General features: G+C 39.4%; 1 protein-coding gene across 4 annotated transcripts in view; it reads left to right on the plus strand.

Annotated features, from left to right (window-relative positions):
• The window catches only part of LOC109086987 (DNA polymerase alpha catalytic subunit-like), a 47,528-nt gene extending 22,070 nt beyond the window's left edge, over positions 1 to 25,458 (plus strand). For 3 of the 4 annotated variants that reach the window (XM_042714395.1, XM_042714397.1, XM_042714398.1), the window contains exons 28-38: positions 96 to 188; positions 361 to 566; positions 704 to 836; positions 1,276 to 1,407; positions 1,500 to 1,674; positions 3,342 to 3,523; positions 5,808 to 5,939; positions 12,073 to 12,189; positions 16,536 to 16,632; positions 20,837 to 20,935; positions 23,157 to 25,458. In XM_042714395.1, the coding sequence (XP_042570329.1) occupies positions 96 to 188; positions 361 to 566; positions 704 to 836; positions 1,276 to 1,407; positions 1,500 to 1,674; positions 3,342 to 3,523; positions 5,808 to 5,939; positions 12,073 to 12,189; positions 16,536 to 16,632; positions 20,837 to 20,935; positions 23,157 to 23,299 (1,509 nt within the window). In that variant the 3' untranslated portion in view covers positions 23,300 to 25,458. The remainder of the gene's footprint in view (positions 1 to 95; positions 189 to 360; positions 567 to 703; positions 837 to 1,275; positions 1,408 to 1,499; positions 1,675 to 3,341; positions 3,524 to 5,807; positions 5,940 to 12,072; positions 12,190 to 16,535; positions 16,633 to 20,836; positions 20,936 to 23,156) is intronic. The other variant, XM_042714399.1, reaches the window with a different exon arrangement.
• Positions 25,459 to 26,199: the final 741 nt, after the last annotated feature.

The following is a 26,199-nucleotide window of genomic DNA, read 5'->3' on the forward strand; positions in this document are numbered from 1 at the left end:
GATTGGTGTACGTTACAGTAATAATTAAGCGGCACTTGCCATGTTTGTTATTTTTAAGCCGTGCGTGGGTTTGACGGTTTACGTTTCTCCCACAGATGAATCTAGAGGTCATATACGGGGATACCGACTCCATCATGATCAACACCAACAGTACCAATCTGGAGGAGGTGTTCAAACTGGGAAACAAGGTAAGGTTTTGGTGGGGGGAGGGAGGACGGGTTTCTGCACGTCTCACAGAAGAATGCATTATTGGATTTTTAAAGCTTGAATAAGTCTGACATTTATGATTGAGACATCACTGACAGTCAGAAGAGAATTAAACCAACCATTCAGCAATTGAATAAATGTGTCTGTGTGTAGGTGAAAAGCGAAGTGAATAAACTCTATAAGCTTTTGGAGATTGACATTGATGGCGTGTTTAAGTCCCTTCTGCTGCTGAAGAAGAAGAAATACGCGGCACTGTTGGTTGAGCCTCAGGGAGACGGCAAATACACCACCAAGCAAGAGCTCAAAGGCCTGGACATTGTGCGCAGAGACTGGTGTGACCTGGCCAAAGAGTGTGGCAAGTCAGTGCAGTGACCTCCAAATAATTAACCTCAGCAGTCATTTATAAAGACAGTAATGTAGTAGTGATCTTGATCTACTGTATATAGTCTTTAGTAATACAGTTGTGATTTATATTATCCTTTTCCCTTTCATCTAGTTATGTGATTGGTCAGATTCTGTCAGACCAGAACCGTGACACCATTGTAGAGAACATTCAGAAACATCTGATTGAGGTTGGAGAGAAGGTGGCCAATGGCAGTATTCCACTCAACATGTTTGAGATACACAAGGTAAAGTAATGAATTAGAAACAGGCTTTTCGCAGATTAGTTCAGTTATATATAAAAAAAAAATATCTAGACTGTTAGTTAAAAGATTGGAAACACTTACCCGCTCAAAATTAAAAACAACACAAATTGAGTTTTGGGAATTATGTAGTTACTAAAATTGCTTATATATACTGTTCAAAAGTTTGGAGTTTTTAAAAACAGTAACATTTTCATGGTAACTGATACATTTTTTTCAGGATTCTATGAATATAAATTTTAAAAGAACAGCTTCTATTTAAAACAAAAATATTGTAGGGCTGTAACTTCATAAATAGATTATGTGAATCATATGTGTGTGTGTATATGTATGTATATACATATATACAAAATATATACAATATTTCAGGGGTGTCACATGAAGTTTGTTCAAGGGAATAAGTTTTTTTGTTTTTTCCTTTCAGTCACTGACAAAGGATCCTCAGGACTACCCCGACAAGAAGAGTCTCCCCCACGTCCATGTTGCCCTCTGGATCAACTCCCAGGGTGGGAAGAAGGTTAAAGCGGGTGACACTGTTTCTTATGTCATCTGTCAGGTGAGCAACCAGTGTATTTGTACTTCTGACTCTAAAAATTTTCAGTAAACCCACACTAACCCTCCCCCGCTGCCTGTGCTTTCTTGTATTAGGACGGTTCAAACCTGGCAGCCAGTCAGAGGGCTTATGCCCTGGAACAGCTACAGAAACAGCCGGGACTCAGCCTGGACACACAGTATTACCTGTCCCAGCAGGTGCACCCTGTGGTGGGCCGAATCTGTGAGCCTATTGAAGGCATTGATGCAGTGCTTATTGCCACATGGCTAGGTGAGACTATCTGTCTGGATCAGTATTCATTATATATAGCCAGAAAGGACATCTGAATTAGGATCAGTTTCCCCTTTTTCAATCTTTTTTTTTTTTAGCGTATATTCCAATATCCATTTGTTAAACTCATTTCTGGACATACTTGTGTTTTGAAAATTAACAAACCCATTGTTTATTTTAATTTCAAACATTTATTATTATTTAATAAAAATGTTAAGTCTGAACGTAATTTAACTGACATTTTAAGTTACGTAATTTTAATTTCTGATTTATTATTTTTATTTGTTCTCAAATGTTTTTTTTTATTTTTTTTTATCAATGTTATATGTTTAGATGCTTTGTTAACATGTTCATTTTGGAGCATTTAAAAATATCAAGTATATCCACTTTATTTTTCAAGGTGGAAGTAAGCTGTTTTCTGTGAATGTGTGAGACTTTTGGTTCATTAGCCGCTGTAGGGAAATAACAAGAAGAATAACAAAGTGTAGTAAATGGTAAAACTGTTTGCACTACAAACCAGTGTGTTCATAATGAAGATAATGCATTAAAATAATATGGTAAGACAGCTGTTTTGTACGGCTAATGCGAAAGACACCGGAAGCCAGAACCCTCTTTTACAGAAAAAAATAAATAAGGTGGATATATTGTTTTCTTTTACCTAGCAGCTGAGATCCCATTTACCCCCCAGATGGAAATTCAGTTTCTTTAAAAAGTGTATGAACCCTGCCACTCTGTCTTCATGACAACAGACCCTGGTAGTTTGGTATCCTGCAGTTGGGTCCAAAACTCAGACACTAATTCAATCTAGCCACCGTGTCACCAGAACCAAGTAGCTGGTTTCCTTAATTACTTAACAATTAGCAACACATTCACACCACCTTCACGTCCAGAATATCCCTGCTTCTTACATAGTAATGTAAAACAGTCTCACAATACACACAACATTCTGTGTCCATTCCTAACTACAGTTCACGCACCACCCTGTTCCCTTGACTGCAGATGTGTGTGAGTGTGTGTGACATGCCGCATGTTTACCTGTAGATGGCAGCAACACTCGGGCGTCAGTGGTTTTGGATCCTCGGAGACGGCGGTTAATCCTTGAAGTCTCATAGTCAACACTTACTTATGTGCTCATTTATTCACTTAGCCAAATTACCCAGGGGGACGTAGGCTGTTTTTTCCGTGCTCTAGTAGTGTTCGGTGTCACCTGGGGGGATTAAATGGAGATTCAGCTGCTGTCTCTTAATGATTTGATGATCTCAGCTGCCTGGGAAAAAGCGGATAGCTGCGCTTTCTCTACCCCTCCTCTTTCCCCTTATTATGTTTCCAGTTTATTCTTATCGTTTGCTAGTCTCCCTCATCTTGCCTCCTGCAGCCGTGCCATCTCCTCATTCTTTCTGTCCCTCTATCCTCTTTCAACTTTTCCCTTTACCCCTCTTTCCAACACTGTCATTCCACTGTCCATAAATGCATCTGTGGGGAAGTCTGAGCTTGCATGGCTTTGTCGCCAACACACCGGAAGTACATGTCCACCTAGAACATCTCAAAATTGCACTGCTGACTTTTTATTTATTTATAAGGTTATTTCCCTTTGCTATTTGATGCTAAATATTAAGCTTGCAGTTAAAAAAAAAGAGATTCACAACTTGAACTTTCTACTTGTCCAGGGCTCGACCCAAGTCACTTTCGAGCTCAACAGCAGCAGCAACGTGAGGACGAAGGGGACAATTTTTTGGGTGCTCCAGCCCAGCTCACTGACGAAGAGCGCTACCGTGATTGCGAGAGGTTTACTTTCACTTGCCCTGACTGTGGAACCGAAAACATCTACGACAACGTGTTTGAAGGGGCGGTGAGTTATCAGCCCTCATATTCACATCCATTAGCAGACCTGATCTTATCAGTCAGCAAAATGCTAAACAGTCCATCCCGATTCATGCATTTCTCACCATTCAGTTGCGTCCTACCTTAACTTCCTGTTAAATATTGTGTAATGACAGGTAACAATAAATTTGAGCTGCGCAGGTGATTGCTTCCTTTGCTTCAGGCTTTTACCGGCCTATTAATTTCAGAGGCACACACTTTATTTATAGAGGCTTGGCAGAGCTGGGCAGGGGGGGGAGAGGTCTGCCCGGGGTATATTCCTGGAGCTCTTCAGTACACAGGATGTCCGTCATACTCCAGGCAGAGGTCAGCGGGGGCTAGAGGAGCGTGTGTAATCTGCCTCTAATTAAGGGTCTGCACACACACACTTGCTCACGCACAGCTTTCTCTTGTCCAAGATTCATAAAAAGTGACATTGACCCCCCCCCCCTCCACTGGGCTGATCTCTGTCCTCCTAGCTGTTTGGAAATTTTGCACGCTTCAGCCAGGGTAAGCTAAGAATTCTGGGAAAAACTGGTTGGCATTTATGTGCACTATAACTTAAACATGCATTACAATCCCTAATGGAATTTAATCAGGGTAAACACCATATTTAAACTGACATGAATAAAAACAAGGGTATGAATGTGGTACAAACTGATCAATAGATTGAAACTTTTTTTTTTTTTTGTGAAGTTGTGTTTTTAGGAAACGTGGGTTTTAGAGCGTGTGTGTGAGAGAGAGATTCCTTCAGGGTTGTTTTTAAAGCAGATAGCACTGACCCCCAATACCCAACTGAACAACTTTGTTGTTTATTTCATGCCAAAAATGACACTTGACTTAGGTTAATAACGCTTTGGAAGTTATAAACAAACCATTTATTTATTTAGTCATTTACATTACAAAAAAAACTTTGAAACTCTGTTGCAGGTATTTATCTTTAAGTACAATTACAGTTTAATTTAAGTTTTGTTTATTTATTTATTTTTGTTTGTTTATTACAGTATTTTAACATTTCTCTGTTCAGTTCGATTTGGTTATATCTAGTGGTTCAGTGACCAAATAGGTCATCTAGGGGTGGAACAGTTCTCTGTAAAAAATCAAACTGTACAGTTCTCCACCCCTAACCATAGTGCTGCAGATTCATCTGCGAAACAGCGGCACTTGTGAATAGTACTCAGGAAACACTGAAGCCAATGAACAGACTTTACTTATATCTCTCACGGCCTTGTTTTCAAATTCAGTATGGCATCTACCCTGATTAAGCTCTTATGCCATTTTACAAATAATTATATCTAGTGTACACTGTAAAGCATGTGGTATCACGTGTATGTTATGTTGATGAATAAATACGCTTGTTATATATACTACCGATAAGATATCTAGTAATTAGGAGTACAGGAATATAGCGGAGCTCTGGTTAAAGGGAGTACACTGATGAAAGAAAGGCTTGAAAGAACAGCCTTGACTCAGTCACTGCAGATCATTCTCTTATCAGAGCTGGCCGTGGAGAGAGGGAGGACGACAACAGGAATGCAAACAGATGATATTAGGGACGGTATTTGCATAGACACATGGTTTCCCCTTAAAGTGGCGCTCAGTGAGAGATGTAAAGATCATAAAAACGCTAATGGCTCGCAGCGACTACCGGAGAGTGAGTTGAATGTCGCTTCACCAACGCCGTACCATAAAAGCAAGCGTGATGTGTTTGTGTGAGACAGTGAGCTTGAGCAAGTGTGCTGACGCATTAGCCCGAGCATACATACTCACTCCTTCAGCTTATTTGAGGCATAATGAACACCATAAACAGCTCTGCTAGTGCCCGTGTAAGGTTAGATCGAAGGGATATCAGGCTACAGTAGTTTTTATCCACTGTTTAACTACAATTGTTGCCACTGTTTCTCAATGGGAGGTCTGGGGCCTTTTAGATGTAGAAAAGCTGGCAAAGCTTGCAAATCATCTGCGCAGTATGGCATTTGTTACTTGGTGTCACCCAGATACACAGCTGAGAGCTTAATGCAGTGCCATTTTTGCTCCTGTGTGTTTCTTTTCCCAACCTGGGTACCTTAGAGCCTTGGTCCGAGGGCATTGACAGTATATTTTTAGTATGTTTGAATGTCTAATAGGTCAGGTATAATAGCCTTTAAAAGCTTCTTTGGGCAATGCCAGTCAACAAGATAAATGCCCTGATTATGCTGTTTTTTTTTTGTGTGTGTGTGGGCTTATGTGTCATTATCAAATGCTGTGTTAAAAGTGTATTTGTATGTTTCCAGGGGAGCACCTTACAGCCCAGCCTGAATAATTGCTGCCATATCCCCTGTCGGGGCAGCCCGATGGAGCATCCTGTCCAAATTAGCAACAAACTGCTACTGGACATTCACCGCCACATCAGGAGATACTACAGTGTGAGTATGAATAAATCCACCACCTATGTGTGTCAGATTGGCCACTGCAGGTGTAGTGGATAAGGTGTTGCATAATAAGTAGTCATATAACTAATAAATACCTCTGTGTTTTTTTTTTTTTTTTTTTTTTTTTTTTTTTTTTTTGTGTAGTGGATGTGGTGTTGCTAATAAATACCTCTGTGTTCATGTGCCTCCCTTCAAATGTGTTTTATATAATTACATTACAAGTACACATCACATTTATTGTCCAAGAGGCTTTATCCTCTACTTGAATTAGCTGCCTGCCTAATGAGTTGGTCTTAAATGATCTGATGGCAATAATCGTTGCAACATTCACATTTCACCACCCAGCCACTCCATGAGGACCTAACATGGGTTTATTTGAGCTCACCTTCCTCATGCTGTTTGTTTATTTCCTGTCTTTATTGAATTTTAGATGCAGTCTTTCGCCTTTGAGCATTGCTCCAAACTGCTACCGTCCCCCTCCCGCTGCGTTACAAATGGGTTTAATTTTGTGTGCACTCACAGTGTCTTTGCACAGACATCTTTGCACAGGCCCTGGCGATGTTACAAGTGTGCAGATATTGGGCCTACGTTAAGAGCGTGCATATGTCTGTGTATCTAATTTCCCAGCTGAGGGTTTTGATCGACAACCGTAATCACTGCACGCCGCGTCCAGTCGGGACGAGAGAGACAGATTCTGGAACTCTCTAGCCTAGCTGGGAAGTTCTGGAATGCTGGAAACTCATGAATCCGACTTGAAAGTTGTGGGGGTATATTCTCCCACAGTGCAGTGCACAAAAATCAATTAGCGGCCTGAATGTAGCCACCTCCCTCACTGGGACGGTGCCTGTAGGCTCTTTTGTCAGTATGTGTGAAACAGCTGCTGGTAGTGAATGCCACCCCCCCCCCACCCACCTGCTCAGGACCAGCTTCAGTGGACACAGCTCAGCCGTCCCCTCCCACACTAGGAGCAATGAAGAGGCTGATATTGTGTAATTAAGGATTCCTTTCAGCTGAGGGGAGAGCTCAAATAGAGTTGTTTGTTCGCAGAGATAGAGGGAGAAAGCCTGCCTGCGTGAGGGAGGACTCGCGGCTTACATGGTTACTGATTGGAAGTCAGCGGTGTTTGTTGAGTTTCCTACGGAACACCGGCGAGGCATTAATCATGAAAGAAATCACTGCCACCTCCACCTTCAGCCCACCACCATTACCAATAAAACCACCCTTTAGAGACAAAGCAAATATGCTTTCCTCTCGTCTCCTTCCCTTCCCCCCATTTCTCTCCTTCCTTGTCATCCGTTCTGACTCCTGGAGTCTTCTGCAAAATGAGAGCGTGGCACCCCCCGTATTTACCCCATTCTAATGTGGGTTGCCATGGCGTTTAACAAATTATTGCAATTATGTTCGTCATGTGCTTCGTCTTTGGTAACTGGCTTGGGGATGTGATGGTGGTGGTTGTGCTGGGGGGTTACTGAAATAAATAAATAAAAAAAGGTGATAATCCTGTTTTGAACAAAAGGTCAGATTGCTGAATAGAAAAGGCTTGATTAAAGCAGAGATGTACAAAGTGGACGCATTTGCGTCCATTCAGCCGCTCTCTGGCTCCGCAGCCGCTGTGTGAATGTACAGCTGTTGATTACCAAGGCACAAAGCCTGTAAGAGGCTGTTGTCTTGGGGGCTTTTTTGCACCAAGTCGCCTGTAATAGCAGCTTTTTTCCAGACTAAAAGGGGCAGCTCTGGATTAAGGGCATCAGAGAGGGGTTGTGTGCGGTGAGGTTGGTGGATATATGGGTGTTTGGATGGCAAAATTCCTTCATTTAGCAGTGCTTGCTGAGGCACATCGCTATTTCTGTTTCTTTAGCTTGTAATTCATCAAGCATGGTTTGAGCTGTGTACGAAAACAAGTCAAATTGTGCAGTTGGCATACTTTTCAGTCATATTTTGTTTACTTTTACTTTTACAATTTTTGCATTTAAACAAGTGAAAAAAATCCAGAAGGCTTGCATTTACCATATCTAGCAATCAGTAGGGCTAAATTTTGAAATTGTAATTTTTTACATTAATTTATTTTATTATTCTTTATTTTCTTTTTATTGAGAATTTTTCTGATAAAATTGTGATTTGAAATTATTTAACAATTACAATTTTATTCATCTGGTTTACCGCAACAAGAATGATAATAATAACAATAATTATTATTATTGTTTTTTATAAATATTTACAAAGTATGACCTGAATGTATTTTAATTTTTTTCTCTAGTATTAACCTTTAATGTCTTGTTTAGCTTCTTGTTAATTGTATGACTTTTATTATTTATTGTTTTCACCATGAAGATAGCCTTGCTGTTGACAGTGTTAAAAAATAAATAATAATATAATAATTATTAAATAAAATATTAAACAAAATAAGAAATATTAATATTGTAATATTTCACAAAAAAGTAAGAAAAAAATTATATAAAAAAATATATTAACAATAATTGTATTTTACTGTATCACTGTAAAATTACTATGCTAATATTTCTGACTGTCTTCATTTCTTCATTTTTAAATGTTATTTTAAAACCTTTTTTTTTTGACAACAGCTGGTTTATAAGCACTTCTCATAACAAGTTTAAGAAGATGGTTGACATGTCATGAACCGAGCCGCTCTGAGACACTGAAAAAACTGGATCATGAGCTGCTCATGACTTTATGTAAAAGAACATGTCACACTACACTCTGAAACACACATTTGTTAATCGCACTAAGCCACATTGCAATTAAGGTATTATTTTGATTAATTGTGCACCCCTATGGACCAGAATATCATAGAGACTTGGGGCAAAGCAGGTAAGCAACGCCGTAGTAGTGACCCACATTACCATAGCAACCACATGGCAATGCACCAGTGACCTTTTATAACACCTTTGCAGCTGCATAGCAACTCCCTAGCAACTATCCAATCAACATGACATGGCAAATTTTTGCATCATTTTCATTGGAAACTGTAAAAATATTGTTTCCCGAATCAGGTGTTGAAGAGATAGCACAAGCTGTATTTCTCATTCAAAATGGTTAAGAAAGCACACATCTCCTTACAAACCTGACACAGATATATGAAACCTTAAGTGCTAAGTTCTAATTGTAGTCAGAGGTGAACCGAAATACTCTGGGTGAAACCGCTCTAGAAAAAGACCCACAGGTATAGATGCGACAGTGAAATTGTGAAAGCGAGAAAGAAAGGAGGAGAGCGAGAACGTTTTTCCGGTAGCTTGCACTGATCTGTGGGCCCCAGTGTTTGGTTAAATTATGTGGAACTCATTTGACGGCTGCAGAAGTGGCTGTATTCGCAGTGTCAGGTATCGACTGGTATAATTATGCAATTATGAAGCTTTATCCTGCCTCTCTCTCTCACAGAGCGAGCTCTTGGTGTTTCAATTAGATGTTTTTTCTCTCTTTTGCTCCCTGATTTTCTTCTTCTTTTTTCTGCCCATCCTCCATTTCTTGGTTACAATGAAGATGCAAACAGAGTCTGCCTATAAAATAAGCAGGTTGTGTTTTTGTCATATGGTTTAGAGTATTTTGTCTGGGTGTGTTGTTTCTGGTTTATAGAGAGTGAATGGTTCCTCTGATATGTTCTTTGAATGTTCTAAGCATCCTCAGGTGAGCAGGGCAGGCATACGTTTCCAGAGAAGACTGTAAAGCACCAAGAGTATGTCATGGTTTCTACATTGATTAAAAATAAGAAATTGTTCTTGAGCACCAAATCAGTTATATTAAAACGGTTTCTGTAGTGATTAGAGTAATGGCTGCTAAAATGCAGCTTTGACATTGAGAATAAATTCCATTTTAAAATAGACAACAATTATTGGTGAGCATAAGAGGCCGATGCTGGCCGATATATATTGAAAGTCTTATTTTTAAGATTGATACGGATCAGCCTGATTCAGAAAAAAATTGCATCAACATGCCTCTATTTAATGTGCTTGCATAGAATTTCTGGCCTACTTTTAATGGTGTGCATTGACACTAATGACACACTTTCACCACCACAGTGTTTTGTATACAGTAAGTACATGCAGACTTCTGAAGTATTCAAGCACAGTGCCGTCACACACCCCTTTGAGGGGCACTTATTCAGAATTAAGAAATGTGAGTCAGCACAAATGGCAAAAAGTCTCCATTCCACCCTTTTTGTCATCAAATCAGGCCACTGTACATAGGACAAAGTCTCTAATGGCCGTCCCTGCTGAATTTTGTGTTTGAAAACAATGACATACTTGTGTGTTTTTCAGTTGGCTTGTGTGTGTTCCTGTAGATGCAGTCTTTTGCTAAGTCCATGGGAACTGAACTGTTGGTTTAGTCTTGGGCCTCCAGAGGCACAAAAGATCTGTTAAGGCAAACAGAGGGGTGATAACACTAGCGCTCCCTTCAAAATGAAAGCCAAACAGCTCACATATGTTCAGATTCAATTACACACTCTGAGTTTCCCTCAGCCCCTGGGCTTATTGTTAATTACCCAAATAACATCCACACATAATGCCACCCAGATGAGATTAATTGAGAAATTAAAACAAGCCGTTGATTCCAGTAATGCCGTGAGGTCTGAACAATAACCCATGTAGGATGAGCAGGTTTGACAGCACAGGTGGGATGACAAGACTCATCTCTGGATTCAACAGGGGTGATAAACTGAACAGCTTATCTGCAGATGCTTGTAGATTAGGAAATAGAAACAAATGAAACCAGTTTACCCTGTAATGTGCCATATTTCTGAGTGAAACTTCATTTTATCCATTAAGAATTAATTGCTGCATAAAAGTAGGCATTCAATACCAGATTTAAGCTAGACCTTACATGAGTTTAAAAAAAAGATAATAATAATAATAATAAAAAAATCATCTTCATTGGTTAACATTACTCAATATCCTGTGCAATCTAAAAAGGAAAAGATGTGGAAAAGCCATAAAGTTATTGAAATAACACTTGAAACATCTAATAATGTAAAGTAGAGTCATGGTGGTCATGTGGGTTGAGCAGGTTCAAATCTGGCTTGCAACATTTTCTTGGTCCAGTTCCACCCACTTCTCCATATCAATTCCTGTCAATTCTGTAATGTCCTTATAAATAAAGGAGGTGAAAAATAAATATAACTTGGATCAAATCAAAATAGAATAAATAAAAACAACAGACTTTAAAATTGTTACATTGTACAGTACCATTTCAAAATTTGAAGTCAGCAAGATTTAAAAAAATATTTTTGAAATAAGTGCTCATGATTCTTATGCTCACTAAGGCTGCAGTTATTTGATCAAAACTGCAGTGCCAACAATAATATTGTGAAATATTACAGTTTAAAATGAATTTTTTTCCCATTTTAATATCTTTTTAAATGTGTGGGTTTTTTTTTTTTTTTTTTTTTGTCTTCTAATTTGCAAAGTTGATTTTCAGCAGCCCTTACTCTGGTCTTTTTAGTGTCACATGGTCTTTCATAAATCATTCCAATATGCTGATTTTATGCTTAAGAAACATTTATTATTATCAATATTGAAAACAGTTTTGTTGCTTAATAATTTTCTGGAAACTGTGATATTTCTTTTTCAGAATTCTTTGATGAATAGAAAGTTCAAAAGAATGTCATTTATTTTACATACTTTTTTGTTTAGAATTTTCAAAAGAATTTTTTTTTTTTTTTTTTTTTTTTTTTCTTTTTTTACAAAGTTTGAATGTTAATGTTGAATTTTTATATTATCTTATTTTAGTTTTTTCTTTTTTTACCAGACCAGAATTTTACTGTCTGTATCTCTATCTCCTCCTTTCTCTCTCTTTTTCAGCCTTCTCCAGTCTATAGTAGGGTAGGTGGTGGTAATGCTTCAGGGACAGGTGCTCCTCTGATACTAGGGGTTTATTTAGTGCTCCGTCATTAGCAGGGCATTACCCACATTACCCCCTGTCCCCCGCAGTAATAACAGAGGCAGGAAAGGCAGTGTCAGCAGGGGGCAGCTGCATCTGCTACAGGCTGAGGCCTCACACGGCCCCACCACAGGCAAAAGCACCAGTGACCCTTCTCCTGGGGGCCGCAGCAACGTAGGGATACGTGCATAACTGCCGATCAGCTTTTTGAATCTTTTTCTTTCTCTATACACAGGGTTGGCTGCTGTGTGAGGATCAGGCCTGCCAGAACCGAACCCGCCGGCTGCCAATTGCGTTCTCAAGGTCCGGACCGATCTGTCCAGCCTGTCTCAGATCCACGCTGAGGCCTGAGGTACTGCACACTTTGTTGTTGTTGTTTTTGTTTTGTTTTTTGCATACAAAAACAGTCACTTTGGCCAGATGGTGGTGCTGTGGAGCCTGTGAAAGTTCTCCATGCCTTTGCCCAGGCCTTTTATTTCCTGTCCATGTAGTTTTTTTTTTTTTTTTTCTGTCCATCGCCCTTGTTTCTACCCGTTATATATTACTGGACCTTTCTGACCTGTGTGACACAATGTGGTTTGCTTCCTGCCTTAACAAGCTTCCTCTGATAAGAAGAACCAGCCTCCAGTTGGGCTTGGCATTGGACTCGCTGCCTGAAAATGTGTATGTGGGGTTTTTCACTCTTACTTTATCATGTGATCACTTCAAGCATCTTTGCCTGGTTTCGAGACACAGTGAGGGACGACCCTTCCAAAAATTAGTGTCTGTCTTTGTCCCTGTCTGTCTTCTTTATCATTTTCATCTGGTACCAACACCCCCAACCCCCCCCCCCCCCCCCCTCCCATTAATTCCGTCTTCCTCCTCATGCTTTATTTCTGCGTCTAGTTCTGTGGCGACAGGTTGAAACCCAAAAGGACAATTTCTCTTGTCACCATAGCCACTTAGCTGTCCTCCGCTCTGCCTGGTGAGATGGCAGTTTAAACTGCCGGCTGAATAAAACATTAACTTCGTCACCCTTCTACCATCCCTCTGTCGTTCTGGGCTTTACAGCTCGGCTGACAGCAATGCGTCTCCTCTGGTGTCTCCACGGACACAGAGACATTGACTACCATTGTATCCAGATTAAATGGAAGCGTAATAGGCACCCTCGGCTGATTGGCCGGTAATTTGAAGGAGTTGTACACAGGTGCAATTTGTAATATTTTCAGTAAATTAAATTTTTTCCCTCTCTCTCTCTCTCTCTCTCTCTCTCTCTCTCGTTTTCTTTATACAGGCTCTCTCTCTCTCTTCGTTTTTCTTTTTCCGCTGCTTTCCCTCGCTTGTAGATCTCTCTAACCACCCCCACCCTCTGTCTCTCTCTTTCTCCCTCTCCATTTTATTGATGTACGTTCAGGCACCCATTAGGGCTTCCTTTTTTCCCCTCTAGTGGAAATTGCAGCATGTTAATTTTCACACAAATTACAGCAATAGCAGGTATCTCTATTTGATACATTATAACAGGAGCAATCAGGGATAATTGAGTGCCTTTCAGATGGTAACCGGCGCATTCACTTCAATTCAAAGCCAGTCCATTTATCGTCTAATCGCTCTTTAAACACTGAATTTCTGGGAACAAAAATTCTTGTCATAATTTTGCTTAAGTGTATTTGGAAATCACAGTCCTTTGAGCAAGGATAATTGAAATCAAATCCCTTTCACGGGAGCTGACATTTCTACATTTCCCCCCAATTGAAATTAATTTCAAAAATTGAGCATGAAATATCTTCAAATAGCAGGCAATTATACCTTTCAATGGGGAGAAATTATGTGCACAAAAAGTGGAGACATCAACTGGCGCTTCAGTTAAATGTCTTTGTTTCCCACTGTGTTTGCCTTGTAAAGATTTACATATATTGACTCATTATGAAACCTTGTGATGCCGATCGCCTTCCTTTTTCAGCTCAGCCCGTTAAAATTAACTCAGATTGGAACTTTTTTTTTGTTTTTTTTGTTAAGCCTCATTAAAACTGTTTGGAGATTTTTCTCCCTTTTTTTTTCACGTCCTCTCTTTGCAGCTGCACAGACCTATGCGAATTGAAAGCATAGCCATTTTCTCTGCTGCTCTACTCAAAAGGGATATTATGCATCCTTTACATATAAGCACCATGACCATAAGAAGTCTTTAAATGATCCACATCATACGATTGACCAGTGATCTTCATTGAGTGTCTTTAAACGTAACTACTTTATTTTTACACCCCTTTGATCTAGTATAAGGCCTTATGCTTGACACTTTCTCTTTTCCCCTCAATCTAGCTCTTCCGGCAGGCTGCGTTTGGGCTGTACCGAAGGTTCGGTGGTACGGCACTGGCTGCCATGTCTCTATCAAGGAGGGGGAGATGAGGCGGGGGTCTCAGGAGAGAGGCAATTTCACAGCTGGTTTGCTCCTCAGTCACTCGGGCCGAAAATGCTGCAGATTTGTGGAGAAAATTGAAATGGTGTCAGTACAGGAACAAAGCATTGAGCCGAGCAAAGCTGCATGAGGGAGGGGCCTCTGTTTGCGAGGGGGGGGGGGGGGGGTTAAATTCAATAACGTTTGCTGGTGGTTTGTTTGGTCACACTTTTTTTGACTGTTGTCAGAGCTGTTGTGATGGTGTTGTTGGTGCTTCATATGTTGTTCCACTTATTTCTTGGACTGCATTTTTAGTTCACGATCCCCTTCGCGTCCACATGGCGACCTGGCACTGATTATAGGAGCTCCATTATGGCCGCATTGCTGAATCGACAGGCACCAACCAGTACATTATGGGTCAACAGCTGCTAGGCTCATCGGAAGCTGTAGAGGGCAATTAAAAGCCGTTGTGCTGAGGAGAGAGCCCTTGCTAAACTCCTCCGTCACCCACATCGCTCTGATTCTATGGTGACATAGAAAGACTGTGACCCAATAACAGCAATTAACATAAAAGTATAATGGCTAATCAAATTGACAGCAACAGTTGTTCATCAGATCCACACATGCTGCCTTATCAAAACAAACTATTATGAAAGAGGTAATTTCAGAGCTGAACGTGTCTCTCTCTCTCTCTCTCTCTCTCTTTTTTTCTCTCTCTCCCCATTCTCTTTTATTCTCTCGCTCGACCTGTGCATCTCTGGCAGTTAGACACATGGCTAACGGTAATTACAGCCGAATTTACAAACCAAACACTGTTTCCTGCTTTTGTCAGGAGAGAAGGTGGGGAGTACACTGACTGTTTTTGGCCAATCAAACTATTTCGCTGGTTCTGTGACTCCAAACTCTGGGTTTGACTGAGCGCGTGTGTTTGTCTTTGTCTGTGACAGTGACAGTGGAGAATATATGACAAACACTACCTGTCTCTGCAGCTGTAATTAACACAGGAGATTCTCCAGCTTTCCCTGATTGAGCCGCACCAATCTCATTACGCTTCAGCCTTTCATTTTCTCCGGGACAATAACATGTAGTACTAAACTACATCAGTATGATTTTAGCTAATTGGTTTTTCCATTTTCTTTCTTTAGTTATATTGAATATGCAAAGAATAATCAGCAACCACAGTGTTCATAAAGAATTGGTAAAGAGCTTTGAAGAGCTTTTGAATGTTTTAATTTTTATTTTGAGCAGGTCTTAATTTTTTGTGAAACAAATCTAACACTGATACAGTACACAGTGTTTCTAAAACAGTGCCAAAGGATCCTCTTTTTTTTTTTTTTTTTATCATTTTTTAAGAAATTGTTAGAAATTTTTTTTTTTGTTTTTTAATTTGGAGTTTGTGTGAAATTTGTTAATTTTTATATTTATTTCATATTTATACATTAAGAGTATGAGTATGTATTTATTTAAAACATTACAATACCATATTTTTAATCTTTTCTCAATTAGATTTTTTCAAAATCAAAAATGGCAAAAATAAACCACAATAAACATAGAAACAATTAACAGATACTGTCACTTCTGCTTAAAAATATTGCAAATATCCAAATAATATACTAATAACATATAGAGAAATTTAAGTACAGTTTTACAGAAATGTCTTATCACCCAGTGAACGGGTCACAGATAGATTTTGCAACCCTTAACCAATACAGTGTAAATTTATAATATTATCTATTATTTTAAGTGATTTTGATGTGTTTGCTGGATGGCAGGCCATGTAAGGCCTTAAAATAAGGACAACTTCAATGTAAAATCAGTCAAAAACCATTCTTTCTCCTCTTCATGGAGATTACCATCATTTTTGTTTTAATCAAACATTATTTGTTTCTTTGTTGCTGGTTTCACTGCATATTTAAACTGTGGCTGGTTTGCATGGGTGTACTGAATTTAGTCTTTTCTCCCAATATTGTTGCACTTATTTTATTGTAGCATTGGTTTGGTTTGTGATTCTTTTAAAAATCAGTGCGATGAAATTTGTACTTGTCAGAAGTTCACAAGAAGTTCACAAAAATGGTTCAATGCAGTTATGCCTGTAATGATGATGCACAGTTTTACCAAGCATTTTGTCTGGAACCAACCAAGTGGTGAAAGCCATTGATTTTGGCCTTCATTTAGCCTGGTACTTTAACCAACTTCAGACAGGTCTTGTTTTTATTTCTTTACCTTTTTTTCAGTTTCCCTGAAGAATAACCTTCATGTACGTGTCATTGCCCTAATAAGTTGTAATATCTGGTTTAATCTGTTTTATCTTTTCCTTTCCATTCTAGTATTCAGAGAAAGCTCTCTACAACCAACTGAGCTTCTACAGATACATCTTCGACTGGGAATACGCCGTGAACAAGGTCCTGTCAGGAGAGGATAGATGTAAGGCTTTTATTACTAATTATCCTGGAAATTCGCTCACAGACATCACCCATAAACGCTCGTCCAGCACTTTTTCAGATGTTGCGTGCACTTACACACACACACACACACACACACCTCACTGCGGCTGGAGGCGGCCACTAGGTTGGGTTAAGAATCCTCAGCTCCTCGAGTCGACAGCCGTAATTCAGGCGACGGATTCAATCACGGAACGGCACGGTGCGGAATGCAAAGCGGTCCAATCAGTTGGAAGGAAGAGGGGAGTGAGTGAGAGAGAGCCTCCTCTCATCCCGTAGGCCCTCGGTAATAGCGCTGGCTATGTTGATTGAAAACAGTTTTTAGATTTTGGAAAATGATAGGGCGAGTAATTGGAGAGAAGGCTAAAGGATAGCCCTTCATAAATAATGGGACATGGAGCATATGTTTTCAGCGGGTCGTTGGAGGATCCAGACCGCTCACGGCCGCTGCTAGCGGAGTCATGGCTACTTACCCACAATCCTTTTTGATTGATGTCACTTGATTAAAAAGGACCTCTTGGAATAGACTTATACATTTATTTATTTTTTACATGTGCCGATGAGGTTCCGAGCTGAGCGCGAGAGCCGTAGATAAATATAATGTGTAATCAATAGATGACCACTCAGAACATGGAGCAGGCTGAGGGGAGAGTGGGCCTAACATGATTATAGACTTGACGTCTCCTGGGAATTTTATTTCTTTACTTTTTCCCGACTGTTGTTTTTCTGTGAGTAATTGTGGCCAATCTGCGGCATTCTGTCAGCCACACTGCCCATCACTGCAGCCAGGGCTCTAATTCCTGAAAGAGTGATTTTAACCCTCTAGCTCTGATTTTCTCCAGGTGACGTTACTCCTCCTCTCCTCAGAAACCATTTGTTTATTCCATTTATTATTTGGACTTTTTCACTTTCTAGTTGTATTTAGCGCCACGCGCATCTTTCTTTATCATTGTGCTGTATATACTCGTGTGCATGTGTATATTGTGGGATTAGTAGAGGACATCACACACGGTTTTGAAGTATAGCCTTGAAACCGTTATCTCCCCTCTCACTATAATACTACACATTACTGTATTATAGACTGCAGGGTTTACCGGGGTCTAGGGGTGAAATTACAGGTCTGCATGGCTTGTACTTCCTTTTACCACCTGGTCCAGTTTCTTATTTAGACCCTGGGATGTAACTCTGCCGTTATAGGGGTTCTGAATGTACTGTCTCGCACTGGGCACCTGTTCCATTACAGCATCCCTGTATTTACATACTGTAGGTTTAGCTACAGCAAGCTGGGTGGTTAGTACATGATTAAGCTATAGCAGTGATGTTGGCTTTGACCAGAATTTGTGAAATACTAGCCGCCTGTGACTTTTTTTTTAACCTTAGAGTAGTATGTAAAATCCTATCTATCTTTCGATCTATATAGTAATTTTCATTAGTTGTTTTTTAATATCTATATGGTTTTTATTTCACTTTTAGTTTATTTTAGTACATTAGGTTAAACTAAACAAAAATTAGAAACATTGCCTCAGCAACTACCTGAAATAAAATAGAAGTTTAGGGTGTTTTGTTTTAATTTATTTCATTTTATTTTATTTTTATATATATATATATATATATATATATATATATATATTATACATTATATACACACATACATACACATATACACATATACACACACACACACACACACACTAGACTAAATGCAGGTTAATAATGCCGGTCACATCAGAGGCATTTCATTGGATGGTCAAATGGTAAAATGAAAATCATAATGTGACGACAATCCACACAATGGCTTGGAAGGTTGTTTGTAGATCTTTCTAGAAGCTTGTTACGCTCCGCCACCAAAGTGTGTTTTCTTCAATGCATTTGCACCTATTACCAGAGCCCAGCAAACAAAGGTAGAGGGTTGAGCTGTGGTCTGCCGCTGTTGACAGCAATGGAAATGTTTCGGAGCTATAGTGGAATAAAGTACAGTTCAGAAAACTTATATCTGCCCTCTTCCCACACACATACATGCACACCTTCTCGTAATTTACCAACCACCTCCCCCTCACACCATGAGACATTTAGTGTCGTATCTGCCAGATTTTCTGTCTGTCTCTGATGACGGAGGAATTGCTTTTAAAGTGGGCATTATGCCAGACCAGCAGCACAATAGAAAAACCAATCTTCCCCCTATTCGGTGTTCTCCGCTGTTATTGTGGAGCTTTAGATAACTGGAGACGTATGTGGCTGGTAGATTGAACAAGAGAGAGCCGTTTCTGCTGGATGCTGGGGCTGGAGGTTAGAAGTCTCCAGCTAACTTCGGCCGCGGTCGCTGGAAGGTGTCTGAACAATGAGAGGGGGTGAATGAACCTTTTGGTCTGTCTAGGAAGTTAAGCCCGAGGAGGAGTTAAAATTGCATGCTGCCTTGATGGAGTTTGTTTAGATGGGATGCAGTGTGTTGTCTTGGCCAGGGGTGGTGCTGTGGTTTGGTTCTGCTGGGATGCATTGCAGGGCTGTGATGGAAGGAGGGCCTTTGTGAATTCATCCCTCTGTTGCTTGATGGTGAAATTGCTGGTCAGTGCTTTATCCATTTGCAGTCTTTTCCTCACTAGATTACCTGATTTCTTCGGAGAGAAAAGACTGATGGAAATTGGCCTCCCAACCCCCCTTCACACAAATACTCACTCACTCACACACACGCACACAGAGTGTAAGGTACAGGGTGTGAGGTTGAGTTATATAAAGTGTCTTTTTTCAAGTATATATATGTATGTAATTTGTTGTCTGTGATCTGTCCACTATGCCTGATTCAAACCAATGGATATGCTCTTAACGCCTGATCAACTTGATTGGTTAGCACACCTCAGTAATGTTTAAAGTTGGGTTGTCATTAATTCATCTCAAATTTTGTATTTTATAATTTTTTCCCTTTCGAAATGCAGTTTGTTTTTTATACCTTTTAGTTTTTTATACATTACTATAAATGTAGAATTAATTATATACATGTGTAGTATATATTATATATAATAAACTATTTTTATATATATATATATATATAATGGTATTTTTATAATGTAATTTCCATCGGTTTTGTTTTTATAGTATATGTAATCTAGAATTTGATTTGCATATTTCTAAAAATTAAATAATTGTTGATGGTATGTTTGCTTGTAGAAATGTTATACTTGTTGAACTGTTAATGACATTTTTTAACATGCCATCTTAAATTTTTAGGGTTGCTGTTATTAACTTTTTCTCCCTTTTTTTTATTTTCTCCACAAATAATATTTTTGTGTGCGTTGAACATTGACACCTGTGCTTCCGCTCATATTCAGAATAGCCATTTAGAATCAGACCAAACAAAATGCCTATATCAAATTTGACATGCCAACCAGTTAAGTAAATTGAACAGCATTAAACATTACATTTAACTGATTTTTATTCAGTTACGACAACAGAGTGCGTTAAATACATTATATCCCTTTAAGGCACCTCCATACCTCACTTTTTGGGCAAATTATATTATAATGTATATCTACAGACCCACTGCAGTCTCTGGCCTTCTGACATAAAAAATGAATCAAAAAGTCATGTTTGACTCCCATGATCCTCCTGTCCAACCGCCTTCACCAATGTTCTCAGCAGCTCTCTGAGCGGATTATATCGCACACATGCGTTGTGTCTGCACGCAGCGTGCGTGGGGTGCTTTTTCTTTGTGTATATCGGCGTGTACGCGTGTGAGAAATGAGAGACATTTAGATGCAGACTCCGAGTCTGATCTACATGTAAACCACAGTCCTCCGCCTGATTGCAGCTACTGAGTTAAATGTGGAGGCAATTTCATGCACGGCAGGAGTCCTTCCATAATAAAACAGTTTTTTTCTGCAGTTACGAAAAAATTAGATATCCCATATCAATGGCTTCCAAATCATGTTGAACTCTGATTTCGTTCTTTTCATGAAGAGCAATTCATAACGTCTTTTAGGCAAGCCCTTTTGCTCCCTCCGTTCCATTTTCTCCTCTCTCTCCTGCTCTCGGCATCGGCTGCACTCTGTATCTCTTGCTCTTTCTAATTCACTCTGCCTTGTCTCCTCTTAAGTGTGGGCAGTGTGATTATGTTCAGGCAGTAATGTAATTTCACTGCATTGATAAAATAGAAATTGTCCTTTATCTGTGTACTGATAGTGCTCAATTTGCAGGCGAGCTCCTCGGCAACCTCTTCAGGGCACAACGCGCGTGCCCTCCCCCAGCCCTCCTCCCCCACGCTCTGCCTGCCTTGAGCTGCTGGAAATCCACGGGTGCGATTGTTAAATCAATTATTCATTCTGTGCAATTACACTCGCACAAAGAACTTTTCTCTGCTCGGAATGATGATTAAATTAAAAGCTATTCCAGCTGCCTTATAACATCTAATAGAATATTCATAAGCAGCCCAAATGGAATGTATGATCGCCATTAACTTCATCATGCTCACTTAATTACATGCTTGTTATTGTATTTACACCTTGTTAGAGCACATGGAAGCTGATACACTCTCTCTCCGGACTCCGGACACTCTCTCGCTCTTTTTTTTCTTCCGTATTCCTCTCTTTCTTCTGCTGTCTGCTTACCTCTTTTTCTCACGTCTTCCCTTACTGTCTCTTCACATCTTTTCTCCCTCTTAAAAATGCTATTTATTTTAAACGCGACCCCTGCCGGGCTGGGAGGGAACGCGAGGTCTCTGACAACCTCTGTGGCTTTTAGGTTTCTTTTATACATTCTGCACACGGTAATTGAGGGAAAAGAATGAAGGAAAGGAGAGGAGAAAGAGAAAAAAATTATTTTCTCCCACCTTTCAAAAATGATGACATGATTGCTTTCCCTTGATCATGCATCATCATCTTTCTTCAGCCCCCCCTATTTTCTTTTTTTCCTCAGGTAAATAGTCCCCCTCTCCATATCCCATGTGCTAGCATTCTGTTTTCTTTCACATCTTTTTCTTCTTCTAGAGATAAAAAAAATGTGCGTGTGATAATGGTAACCGGCTCTGCAGATGGTGCTTTTGGAATGCTATCCCCCTTTTTTGATGTTTGTGTTTTGCCATTTTCTTTGACTGACCTTTCTTCCCCTATGGGGCAACTCTGTAACTCTGTTTCTACTACACCTGCTAATGGAGATGGACTGTGATTGGGTCATAGACAACAGTTGGGTGCTCAACAACATTTAGGAGGTACAGATTCAGTCACCATTCAAGCATAAAAAACGTTTTGTGCTAATAAACAGTGCAGGGTCATATTTCAGTCTGGAAATTTACATATTCTCAAGCTGCATTCATGTAAATACTCATCTTGACTAGAACTCATCTTTCTTCTCAAAGCAAAGACTTGCTTTTAACAAAAGTCTTTGGTTAAAGGTTTTTGATTCAGTCTGTAATTCTCATTCAGTACTGCTAGACTGCCAGTGACTCCTCTATCGTCTCTATGGTATTGAAGGCCCTCCTGATGGGATAAATGACCTTAGATATCGACCCGATTGCATGACCCCGTGGCCCCCTGGCAGAAGAGTCTATTTAGTTTCTGCAGACACCTAGCCCCTCTTGCCAGCGCTCTAGCCTCAAACTGCCTGGATTGCTGGTTCCTTATCGATTCTCAAAGACTTTCATTTGAAATGATACTTGATAGACCTCTCCAAGCACATGTCCGTGAGCATAGTTCGATATTATGACTGATATTTTTCTTTTCGTATCAGTTTTGACTCGTTATGGATCCACTCCAGCCCTGCTGCCGCGCTCATGTTTTTATAGTTGCATAGGTGGAAGTAAATAAAAATCGGATTAACATATATTTGTAACCAAATGTATGTTTGGGAAAATGTCACTTTTTTTAAAAGTACCATCTTTAACTCATACTGTGTTTAGTTATAAACACATATTTAGTTATTTAGAGTAATCAGAACTTTTTGGAATACACTGCTTATCCTTTACGTTAAAGATTGACTACTGAATTTGATTACTTTTTTTTTTTTTTTAAAGTCTGGTTGTATTACAGCATGCTAACGAGCCAAACTTTAACTCTAAACTCAAAATAAATAAAAAGTATGAAGTTTTTAACATTCAATAAATGACAGAAAATTTTGTATCTTACTACAGATTTTCACTTTCACTGTGAAAAATAGCGAAATTGTGGGTTATAGCGCAATATTTTCTATAAAACTAATTTATTATTAAATGCAAACTAAATAATTTTCAGATATTTTAATAATTTAAACATTTTAATAGTTTGGCCTTCGCAAAGTCAAAATGTGTCAGTTATGTAATATTGTCTTTATAATATCATGCTTAATGTATTTATATTTTAGTTAATTTTTGATTCAGTATAAATGGGTGTTTAAACATTAAAAATGTGTGTGTATGTGTATATATATATAATATAGCCTCCATTATATTTTAGCAAAGGGCAAGGGGATCATATGGATGGGTTGTCCTTGGCATCAAAAAGTTTGAACAGTTTGGTGATTTTTAACATCTCGTTTTCTTCTCAGTGAAAGTCAAGGCTGGCTGGAAAGAAGAAAAGGGTGTGTACAAAATGCTGAAGGATGTAATAGACAACATCCTCTCCACCAGCGGATACTCTGAGATCAACCTCGCCAAACTCTTCCAGGCCTTCACAGCCCTCAAGTATTAACCAACTGTCTGAAGCAAACCTGGGTAATCAGATATGGCATAATATTTATGCCTTTCTGCCTACCAAGAGAAGCCTTACCATGTTATGTTTTCATCTTTTAATTCCTGTCTGCTGTGAATACACCTTGTGGTTTTGTAATCTATGCTATCTTCTAGCTCACTCACTGTGCATTTGTAATACCTGACAGCATTTTTGTGCCTGACGGCTTGGATGTGAATTAAGGTCAAAGGTGACGAGCTCACAGTCAATCTGCATGTAATCACCAAACCTTTCCATATTTGAGCACCTGTCTCTCACTCTAATCTGTGTTCTTGTGTCCCATCCCATTTAGCCTTTGTCCAGGTCTAATCGATGATGAATCTGTGGTAAAATGGCCATGATAAGCGGCTAAAGACGCTCTCAACACAACCCAGCCCCCCACTCCCCGGGTAGCACCACACACACGCAGGGTTTTTAGAGATAACAATCAGGGGTAATGACAGGCAAGTTCATGGGGGCTTGTAGCGGTTTGAAGGGGTCTTAGTTCAGTAATGACTTCTCTACTACCCCCATCATCTTTAACAGCACAGCAATTAGCCAATGATACAGAGGTAGCCAGTGATTTGTGGAGTTTCAAATGATTAAACTCGTGTCTGAACTGCTCTCAGCTGGCATGTTGCAAATTTATTAGACAAATTGCATCGTTCGGTCTGAGACTGGCAGCTTGTGTTGCATATTTTGGACGTTTATTGCTTATAACAGTGTCTCAAGATTCTTAATTGTTTTTGATATGGAAACATCAATAAAAGTATTTCATAAATCGTTCACTTTTCCTTCCCCCACCCCCCACTTTTTGATTATTTTATTTCACCATGCTGCAGGGAGTGATGACATTTACACATTTGTAGAGGGTGAGTTAACTTCTCCAAATGGAAGGCTTCATTTTCAAGACCTGGAGAATGGCGAGCCAAGAGTGTGTGAAAGCGAGGAGATTAGTCCACTTAAATCGAGTCGGTTTTAAGAATGTGGTGCTTCACTTGCTCATTCCATGTGTTTATAATGACAGTTAGATGATGTCTTAAACCATTTCATCAGATGTCAATTTCCATAAATGCCATGCTTGGGGAAAAAAATCGCCTTAAACGGCTGCGACTAATGGCACCGACCTTGTAGAGTGCAGCAACACTTAAGAGCTACTTTCTGTCCACAGCATGACAGACGGCATTTTGCGCATTGTAGGCCTTTGCTGCTGATGTATTAAACATATATCAGCCCATATACATTTAGCTTAATGTGTGCTTCGGAACGATACTTAACAGGTGCAGGTAGTTCCCGAACGTTGTCTTACTTTTACAAGATTAAGTCGTTGCATGATGTGGGGCTTTCAACTAGACATTCCTTTAACGGTGAACGCGCTTTTGTCGTGCCCGCGGAGGCTGTTTTCAAACTGGGCCACTCAATGCAGACAAGGCTTTGCATTAATTTACCCCACTAAGCTAATAAGAATGATTCGTTTTTGTTATGCTAAGCTTTATTGCCTGTCTTTTTGACCAGAATGGTGGTGTTGAGCAAAGCGGTGGACAAGGTTCTCTTTGATGAGGGAATTAGTGCCCTATTCTTTCTCTATTATTCATGGCAGCGCGGAGTATGTAAGTACCCGTGGGTGTCAAAAGGAAAGCCGGCCCTATTGCAAAGTGCTCCTCTTGTTTCTCTGAATAGCAGGCTATGAGATGATAAACCGCTTAATACACTGGACTAATTGGATGAGGGTAAAAGAGACGAAGGAATTAAGGCACACCAAAAGGGGACGGTTCCAGTGGCCCGCCATTCAGCCCTTTTCACTGTGATTTCTTACTCTACTGCTCCAATTGGAGACGAAAGGCTCATCAAAGCGCCTTTAGTGCTTTCACATACCCCCGGTGTCTCGAGCTGTGTCGGGATGGAAAAGCGTGATTATTCGCTGGTTGTTGAAGCACAACCCAGTGAGCTAAAATCAAGGGAATGCATGTGAAATTTTACAATGCATTTATGAACTGTCAAAGTACACTTCATTTGTAATGTTGTAGTTTGCATATCGGTGGGTCTTTTCTCATAAACGAAAAATGCTGTTGTGTTCTGTGAACATGTAAATGGCTTTTAAAAGTGACCATTAAAAAGAAAAAAAAGAAGTTTTCCATAAATATGCCATTTTGCCCTCCCCGTTTCTCTCTATTAGTATAGCAAATTTGCACATTTTGATTTTGTGAGAAATATATTTCTTATATATCCTTTTATTTTTTGTCTGACATATTTTACTAAAGAGGCTTAACGTTGTATTGACCCTGTTACCTTCATAAGGGTTATTAAAATGATGCACAGCTCCATAAATAAAAAATAAAATAAAAAACATAACTCATAAAGGACAAGGGTTTGTCAGTAAAATCTTAAAAATGGAACCCTGCTACCAAGAGTTTGTACAGTAAACTATTTGCAGTTTAAAAACTGGATTTTTGTAGAGACAAATTCTTTCTAATAAAGACATTGTGTCATGACCTTGTGCAAGACTAAAGATAAAAAAAAATTATTAATACTTAAAGCTATTTTTGTCTGATATAATGTTTGAATTTGGTTTCGAATTGCTTTTTGAAAATGAAATATGCACTCATTTTGCTGGAATAACTTGGTGCCTTTCATTTTTATTGGTGGTTCCCAAACAGGTGTTTTGGCACTCTTGAGTGTATTTTGTGGTCAGAACATTGGCAATGAATCATCTACACACTCCCCACAAATAGAGAGGCAAATTTAGTCTCCACAAAGGCGGTTTCTTCATTCATTCATGCATTGTAAGAAAAGAGTTAAAGAGAAAGTCACCCTAAGCACTTCAGGTTAATGCCTCTACAATTGAGGCCAGCATTCCCCAGATATTACGAGCAAATTGGTTT

The sequence above is a fragment of the Cyprinus carpio genome, chromosome A24, assembly GCF_018340385.1.
Source record: "Cyprinus carpio isolate SPL01 chromosome A24, ASM1834038v1, whole genome shotgun sequence".
Taxonomy (NCBI): domain Eukaryota; kingdom Metazoa; phylum Chordata; class Actinopteri; order Cypriniformes; family Cyprinidae; genus Cyprinus; species Cyprinus carpio.